Source organism: Manacus vitellinus, unplaced genomic scaffold (assembly GCF_001715985.3).
Source record: "Manacus vitellinus isolate BGI_N305 unplaced genomic scaffold, ASM171598v3 scaffold_94_pilon, whole genome shotgun sequence".
Taxonomy (NCBI): domain Eukaryota; kingdom Metazoa; phylum Chordata; class Aves; order Passeriformes; family Pipridae; genus Manacus; species Manacus vitellinus.
Genome location: NW_021940890.1, coordinates 892,968 through 902,331, shown reverse-complemented (window position 1 = coordinate 902,331; position 9,364 = coordinate 892,968). Strand labels below are relative to the sequence as shown.

Here is a 9,364-nt window from a genome sequence, read left to right as displayed (position 1 = left end):
CCAGGGCAGGGGTGGGACACCATGAGATTTGGAGTCCCTTCCAACCCAAACCATTCTGGGATTACATAAGAGATCCCAGGCTTGTGCTGCAGTTGTGATCAGAAAATTTGAAATAGAAGTCAATTGTCATGTGAGTGAATGGAAAGAAATCCATCAGTAGAGTTTCCATTCCTCAGGAAGAGTGACAGGAAAACATGAAGGCATGGATTCAGGGATCAAGAGATCCAGAGGAGCACCAGTCAGATCCTGAGATTAAGAAAGGGCTTTGAAGGCAGCTCTAACTCACACAATCACATCTCCCATGGCTTCAACACCTGTGAGGAGGTTCAGGTTTAATTCCCAGTCCTTCCTTGAGTGAAGTCTCCTCATCCCCCCAATTCCACTATTGCAGCCATTACTCCTTCTCCTTTCAGCCTTCCCACCTCACTCACACGACCAAGCTGAGGATCCAGAAGACACTGGATCCTGTTGACTGAACATGAAGGTATCCAAACTGTCCCACCAAAACCCCTACCTGCAGCAGGACACGCTCGGGATCCACGGAGGGTGGTGTCTTCCAGGTTTGCAGCTCTTCCCAAAGGGGAATCCACAGCTGAACTCCCAAAGTTCTGCTCACGTGGGCTTTTATGGACTTTATCTCCAGGAGGCACCTCTGGAGTCTCCTCTCTGGCACTGGAGAAGACTTTCCTAGGAATCCTTTTGATAGCTTGGACATTCCCACCCTTCCTGCTTACTGGGGTCGAAAGCGCCGAAGGCAAAGGTTTGGGTGATGCCCTTCCCGTTCTCCTGCCTCCTGATTTCAGGGAAGGCACTGCAGCAGGAGCAGCCTCTGGCCCTTCCCTGTCCTTCACACCCCTGCTCTGGAATGACAATGGTGTGGAAACGCCTCTTCTCTCCAGACCTCTGCAATCCCATTCTGGCGAGGTTTCCAGCCTGGAGCCATCCCTCAGGAATATCTTTCCATCCTCAGTGGATTCTGCCCCTGCACCACTCCCCGAGGCACCGTTTGCTTTGCTGGTGTTCCCAGTATTCCCGTTTTCCTCGGGGGTTTCACTGTCACTGTCTGTGATGGAAAAGCCCAGGTCGAAGGTGACGGAGAACAGCTCCTGGGAACAGTCGTAGAGATCCTCGTTCTCCAGGCCCTGCTCGGGCACTCCTGCTGTTTCCATGGATTTACTGCTCTGGGGCTGCTCCCTGCAGGTGCTGGTGTTCACACAGGGCCCCTCGGAGGGAACCCCCCTGGATCCTCGCTCTCCATCTGTCCCGATGACATTCCCACCTGGATCTGGCCTGGCTGGAGGCTCCTCGCTCCCGGATAACCCGCTGTCCCCGGTGTCATCCACAGGCTCATCCTCAAACAAATGGATGCTCTGCTCTCCACCAGCCACCACCTTCTCGTGGTCAGTGGCAGCACCTGCAGTGTCTCTGTGCACAAAGTGCTTGTTGGAAGGGTCGTTTGTCAGGCTGTGGTTTGAGGCTGGAGCGTTCCCCTGGATGGCAGGGAATTCCTTGCTGTCAAACAGCCCATCAAAGCTGTCATTCCAGGCGTGCTCCTCTTCAACAACAGCAGCCTTGGAAGATGAGGCAGCTTTGGACAAACAGGGACTTCTTGGGGCACAGAATTCCCTGGGGATGTTCAGTTTGGGATTTTCCATGAGCAGCAGTGAAGGATCAGCTCCTGAGGACATGGAGAAGGCATTGTCCCGTGGTCCTGCAGAGGGACCCTCAGGGATAACCTCTGGGACAGGACATATTGTTTCCTCACTCCTCACCATGTTCTCCAAGTCCTCAAGTTCATTCCAGGAGGGAATGGGGGGAGGGGACTGTGACAAAAGCCTCTGCACAGGGGACAATGTTTGTTCTAAGCCAGGAGGCTCCTGGGAGGGTGTCCCGAGTGACTCCCCGTAGGATTCAGGGAGATAGAACAAGTCCGAGGACAGCGGTGATGTCTCGTACCCCGAATCCCCGGGGAGCATCCCCAGGGATCCAGGGGCTTTGCCTGCAGGTTTGTCTCCCTTGGCTGCTGGACTGTCAGGAATGTCAGTGCTGTCACTGCTGTCACACAGGTCAATAACTGCATTTAAGTCAAATGTCACCTCCAGCTCCTTGTCCCTCTCACTGCCCTGGTCAGGCTGTTCATCCAGAGCAAACGTTCCTGAGGGAGATGCCGAAGGATCCACCTCCACACTGGATCCAGGAGTTCTTTGGGGAGGCTTTGGCTTGGTTATCTTAAAGGTGGTGAAGAGTTCACTCTGGTTATCACCTCTGTCAGGCAGGAATGGCTTCATTTGGGATGTGTGTGCCACGCCTTTCCTGGAGGATCGTGCTCTCTGATCCCAGCTGGACTTGGCCATGTGGAGATGCCTCTTATTCCTTGGAATATTTACGTCCTCCACACATAGGTGGGGCTGGAGCTCCCGTCCATAGCTGCAGTCTCCCTGGGCCAAACACAGGGCAATATTTACTGGACATATCCCATCAACACACACGGGCCCCCCAGCACGGGGGATTCAAACAAGTGCCAAAGGTTTCGTTCTCCTGAAGAAATTCTCACTCACAGACTCTCAACTTCTTTTTCCCTGTGCTATCAATCCTCTGTTCCAAAGGGAACCAGCCCTTCTAAACACACCCCTGGAAAAAGCACCACGGACTTGGACACCACCCCCAGTGAGGGATCCACACAGGGACTGCCTGGATGGAAAAGCCGGTTATTTACTGCCCTTCTCACCCTCTCTCTTAAATTAAGGTTTCAAAATTAAGGCCTGCAAAGGAGCAGCAAGGGCCCAAAGGGGCTCTGAAGGCAATGGTTTAGAATGTTCCTTCCAAGTTCCAACCTGTTTCACTAATAAAAATAAGGATGTAAGAACTAAACAGAAGGAACAATCATGATATTATTATATTTTGGCAGTTCAGTGAGATGAATCCCTGGACTCCTCAAGCCCTGAAACAAAACAAGGTCCCTTGGGTGATAAAACTGACTTTTACAGTAAGAGATTCCCTGGATTATCTGCCTCCTAACAGTCCCCAAAAGTTCTGTCATATATCACATACATGTGTGTGTGGGTATCCAGATACACACACATACATGTCATATTCATTCCTTGGCAGAGCAGGAGAGCCCCAGACTACACCCCTGACTTCTGAGAAGTCTTCATTCCAAAACAGTGAAGAAAAGAACTGCTGTGAAAGGGTTAAAGGAGCATTTTGATAGGGCAGGTTCTAAATAATTCATTCCTTCAAGCTCAGTCAAAACACAGAGTCAAGGTTTGGAATTCCCTGTGTGAAATCCCAGAAGGTAACGGGGTTGGTAAGGTGTGGTCACACCGAGCTCAGGAACAGCCCAACACTGCTCAACCAGGCACCTCCAGCCCTGAGGCATCACACAAACCAGACCTGCCCTACAGGGATCAAGGATTAATGAGCTGCCAAACCACCAAAAATCAGGGAAAGAGGAGTAGGTGCTGCTCCTGCCCACCCACACACTCCTGACAGTGCCCAACACATCAGCCTTGGCCTTAGATTGTTCTGCAACACAAAATGAGTCAAACTACAAACCCCAAACCCATAAACCCCAAACTAATCAAAGGACAGACCCCAAACTTACAAACCCCAAGATAACCCAACTACAAACCCCAAACCTACAAACCCAAAACTAATCAAAGGACAGACCTCAAACCTACAAACCCAAAACTAATTAAACTGCAACCCCCAAACCTATAAACCCAAAACTAATCAAAGGACAGACCCCAAACTTACAAACCCCAAACTAACCCAACTACAAACGCCAAACCTATAAATACAAAACTAATCAAAGTACAGATCCCAAACCTACAAACCCAAAACTAACCTAACTACAAACCCCAAACCTATAAACCCCAAACTAATCAAACTGCAAACCCCAAACCTACAAACACAAAACTAATCAAAGTACAGACCCTAAATCTACAAACTCAAAACTAACATAACTACAAACCCCAAACCTACAAACCCAAAACTAATCAAACTGCAAACCCCAAACCTAAAACCCCCAAACCTACAAACCCCAAACTAATCAAGTTTCCCAGAGAAGCTGTGGCTGCCCCTGGATCCCTGGAAGTGTCCAAGGCCAGGCTGGACAGGGCTTGGAGCAACCTGGGCTGGTGGAAGGTGTCCCTGCCCATGGCAGGGGTGGCACTGGGTGGGCTTTGAGGTCCTTCCACCCCAACCCAGTGTGGACTGTGGGATTCTCACACGGAATTCGGGAGCAGTGAGGGGTGACCACACTGAGAACCCCCCAGCCCCTGCACAGCCCATGGCCATGTCCTGCCTTGGCACACCCAGCTCCTGGAGCCTGGCAGTGCCATGGCCAAATTTAGCATGTAGGGCAGAGCTGAGTGCCCTGATTGCAGCTGACAGGGCCTTATGTAACTGCTCCACTTGCAGGGGCACTCCAAGCACTGCCTCCCAAGGGAGTGCTGTGCCAGCCAGGGCTGCTGCAGGGCAAGGGCACACTGGGAATGACCACGCTGGAGCCACCACGGGCACGAGGGGTGGGACCTTAAATCACCTGCTCAGCCCCCCGGGCAGCCTGGCAGCTCCAGGGTGTACCAGCCACGCTGCAAATAGGTCAGGCAGGAGCAGCAAAACATCTGAGATTACTGGGCTGAATCGATGGCCCCGAGTCAGGTTAACAAGCAAGGCAGGTTTTAATGGAGAAAATAAAAAGGGGAAAAAAAAACCCCTTACTATATGAAATGTTTCATGTTTGAGATAGAAATCTATGTGTGATTATACACATCCTGTTTCCCAGCAATTAAATGTAAGGCAGCGACTCCCAAACCCGAAGTTCCCCTCCCTGTCCCCATGAGCTGCTCTGGGGGCACGTTTGCTAATTCAGCTCCCTGCCAGGACCCCGGGGGTTTGGCTATTTGGAAATTAGGAGAGAAGTCTGGGGGCAGATACAGTGCAGGTCTGAACAACTAAAACTTCTTTAGTGGAGAGCTGGAGGGAAACCATCCGGGGTTTCCAGCCCTCAGTGTGTTCTGAGCAAGCATGTGCTGCAGCTCAAACCCCCCCACCCCATTCCCAAAACCAGGTTTTTAAGGGAATCCTGGAACTCCAGTGGAAGGTGTCCCTGCCCAAGGAACTTGCAGGTCCCTTCCACCCAAACCAGTCCATGATTCCATGAATTCTTTATGATCAGCCTGCACTCCCTTCCCCACAAGTCCTGTTTTCCTGCTGCCCAAAGGCTCCCTGGTCCAGCCCAGTCACATCCAGGTTGGACAGTTTGGTGCCCTGGGATTCACCTCCCTCACAACAGGCCAGCACTTATTTACACCTGCCAGGAGCTGCTTCATGAGCACAATAATCAATCCCTGGTCCAGCACTGCTTCATTTCCACAAGACACTCCAGGGGAAGAAACGCTGTCAAAAGCTGTTTTTTGGAAGTTTAAGTAAATTACATGAGATGATCTTTAAAAATATATTTAGCTGAGTCATGGAAGAAGCCTGAGGGGCACAGAACCCCCAGTTTCCTTCCACGAAAGCTGAGATAATTCTCTTCCTGATGGTATCACATCATTGATGTATCTACTAATTCTGTTGCTTTTTGCTTTCAGCTACACAATAAAAACACCCAAAGATCCCTAAAAAGAAAAATTATTAGCAAAATACAGGGTATGTACCCTGCAAATATGGGAACAGGTATCACTGAAGAGGCTGAAGAAGTGAGAGTGAATGTTCCAGCACATCAGGAAATAAATTAGGTTGCCCAGAGAAGCTGTGGCTGCCCCTGGATCCCTGGAAGTGTCCAAGGCCAGGTTGGAGCAACCTGGGCTGGTGGAAGGTGTCCCTGCCCATGGCAGGGGTGGCACTGGGTGGGCTTTAAGGTCCCTTCCAACCCAAACCATTCCAGGATTCCACTCCCTGAGCTTACAGCACTGCCAGGCCAACACTAAAACCATCATGAGAACAGGAATATTCCAGGCAGGAGCAGTTCAATATTCTACATAAATGTGATTATCATCAAGGAATCATGGACAGTTTGGATGGCCAGGGCCTCCCCACCCTCCCAGCCAGCAATTCCTTCCCAATATCCCACCTATCCCTGCCCTCTGGCAGTGGGAAGCCACTCCCTGTGTCCTGTCCCTCCATCCCTTGCCCAAAGTCCCTCTCCCTGTCAAAACATGAATACTATTCCCAAAGCCATTTGTTTTACAGCAGCTCCTGCCAGAGTCCCAGGACTGTCCTGGAATTGCCAGCTCCCACTTGGCACATTTCCTGTCAAAGCCCTGCAAATCAATCTGCTCTAAAAGCTTAAGGAACAACCAACCAATTATTCACATTTATAAACATTTTGACAGTTTGAAAAACAACAGAGAAGGATTTTAAACCCAGCAACCAAAATGCAAAGTTACTGTACCCACCCAGCCATCCCTAAACTCACCAAATAACAATGGGACAAACCCCAAAGGCAACAGCAGGAGAACCCACACCTGCTGTGCCACAGAGCACCTGCAATCCAAGGCCTGAACAACCCAATCCAGGTCTCAGTTAATGCTCAGACTGAAATCATTTGGCAGCCAGGTCAGAAGAATCAGTATAGAGAAACTCTCTGAACTGGAGAGTTGAGATTTTGGGGCTCACAGGTTCTCCCAGCTCACCCTCCAAACCCAAACCAAACTCCCTCCCACCTTGTCTGAAATTATTTCTTGCTGGGGCAGAATCCTTTCCCTCCCTCAGAAGAGGATTTTAGCCAAACTATTGGCAAGGGGGGTCTTAAAAAACCAGGTGAAACTATCTCATTGTCCTTATTTGAGCCATTTTTAACTCTGCATTCGGGGGCTCCTGAGAAGTGAAGTCCCAGCTGGCTGGAAATGTTGTGTTTTCCCCCCAAAACCCGTTGGATTCAGAGCTCCCAGAGCATGGGAAGCCTTTCCAGGTTCAATGGGGTTTTGGGTCTCCTGGGAATGTTTTCCCTGCTCTCAGGGGGTTCAGCTGGAGAGCCCTGGGGGCAGCCCAGGACTGATGACAAATGACACGTGACTCCAGTGGCAGCTGTTCCAGGTTCATCCTGGGCTTGGAAGAGGTTTCCCAAGGGGTTTTTGAAGTGGAAAACAGAGACAAAACTCTGATGGGAGAATCCAGGATCGTTTGGTCACTGAGTTCCCACTGCCAGCTTTGGACTGGGAAACATCCAGTCACCCTCCCACTGTAAATTAGAATTAATGACCAATAAAATGCAGCATTACCTGTCTCCCAGGAAAAACCACAGCTCTCCACTTCCCTACTCCCTGGCCCTCACCCTTGGGAGCTCAGACAAATACCGTTCCCATAAAAAGGATTACTCTGCCCCAACCTTGTTTCCAAACAGCACGGTTTCATTTTCAGAAAATGCTTAAAAGAGATTGAATTATTTTGCATAAGGACAACTTGATTGGTTCCCTTGTCACACCAAAAATCCCCCTGGGAGTAAATCCCCCCACCTGCCCCTGTGCTGCTGCAGGAGTAAAGCCCACGGGTATTAAAGGCTTTGCTGCAGTGGATGTCCCTTTTCCAGGGATCATATTTGGGGTTTCTTTGACTTTTTTATTTTCTTTTCACTGGGCCAGCATCTTCTCTAAGTTTTTAAGAGCATATAAATACAATATAATTTTTTCCCAACCATTTTTACTTCATCTATTTTAAAAACAAGCCCTTAAATTGACTTTTTTTTGATCTGTTATGCAAAAAACTGTTTCTTGAATCATTGAATGAGAACAAGGAAAGGAAAGCCAAACATCAGTAAATTTCTGACTGAATTTCTTCTCTAATAGAAAAAAAAAACCCACCCAAAACCCCTCACAAATACCTCCTGAGCTGGCTCCTGTTGTGACTAATCTGACTGAGCTTCTGCCCAAGAAATAATTTCATCAGAACCTTCCCGATCATTTGGTTACTCACAGGAACATTTAGTGCCTCAGTAAATAAATAATCAATAGACCTGTTTGAGGTTCACTATCCCAGGTATTTAAGGAAACAGCTCTGACCTTATTGGTCTTTATCCCTCTGCTATTAAGCACCACAAATAAACAGCAGCCAGGTCAGCTGGGTACCTTTAGCCAGGGAATATTTATAGCAGGAAAACCTGGATGCACAGCACATCCACACCAACCCCTCAGCCACACAGCCCTGGAATGCTGTGGGTTGGGAGGGACCTTAAAGGTGATCCAGTGCCACCCCTGCCATGGGCAGGGACACCTTCCACCAGCCCAGGTTGCTCCAACCTGGCCTTGGACACTTCCAAGGATCCAGGGGCAGCTTCTTTGGACAACCTGGGCCAGGGCCTGCCCACCCTCCCAGCCAGGAATTCCTTCCCACTATCCCATCTCTCCCTGCCCTCTGGCAGTGGGAAGCCATTCCCTGTGTCCTGTCCCTCCATCCCTTGTCCACAGTCTCTCTCCATCTTTCCTGTAGCCCCTTCAGGTCCTGCAAGGCCACAATCAGGTCACCCCAGAGCTTCTCCTCTCCAGGCTGAACAACCCCAACTCTCCCAGCCTTTCACTAAATCCCTGTTAAACCAGTTGTTTTTCCATCCACTTTTCACACAGGACTAACATATTAGGTAGATTTCTTTTTTTTTCAGGCTTCATTCCTGCTCGAGGGAGATGCCCCAGAGGCTGGAGGAACATCCCTTCCTGCTGCTCAGGTGATAGAATTTCTCCCACCCAGCAGAGTCAGGAATGCAGCCAGGACAGACCCAACTATAGGAAGATGCCTTGGTAGGTGTGCAGAAAATGAAACATTGCCTAAAAATCCCTAAATTTCTTTACTTTTGCCCTTCTTCTGAAGTTTTAATTAATACTTTTTTTTCTAAGAACAAGCCCTCTAGGAAAAATAAAAAAAGAATACAGTAGTTATCAAGGCTCCCCATGGGGCCAGCCATGGGCTCTGTGCCAGAACCAGCTTCGGGAAAACCTTCCCTAGTTCTTTTAAGATCCTGATGGGAACAAGTTTATCTGTAACCCAGGAGCAGTGTGGGTGCCCACGGGCAGGAGCCACAGCAGGACAGTCCCCAGCAGCCCAGGGACAGGACTGTTCTCCTCTCTCCATCCCCTGATACACCCCCTGGGCACAGCTGGGTCTGGTTCTGGGCCCCCAGGACAAGGAATATTCTGGGACTGGAGCAAGTCCAGCAGAGGCAGCCAGAAGGGTCACAGGGCTGGAGCACGAGGAGGGAGGAGAGACAAGGGAGCTCTGTTCAGTACTGCAGGGATCTGCTCCCCAGCTGTGCCAGGCTGGGAGCAGGGAACACAGAGCCCACTCCTTGGAGGGGTCTGGGGGCACCTGATGGGCACAGCAGCATGGAATCCTGGAATGGGCTGGGTGGGAAGGGACCTCAAGCCCA

General features: G+C 50.0%; 1 protein-coding gene across 1 annotated transcript in view; it reads right to left on the bottom strand.

Annotated features, from left to right (window-relative positions):
• FANCM (FA complementation group M) overlaps positions 1–9,364 on the bottom strand; it is a gene marked incomplete at both ends in the record, with an annotated part of 50,089 nt that overhangs the window by 7,997 nt on the left and 32,728 nt on the right. The window contains one exon of the mRNA XM_029965280.1: positions 515–2,438. Within this exon, the coding sequence (XP_029821140.1) occupies positions 515–2,438 (1,924 nt within the window). The remainder of the gene's footprint in view (positions 1–514; positions 2,439–9,364) is intronic.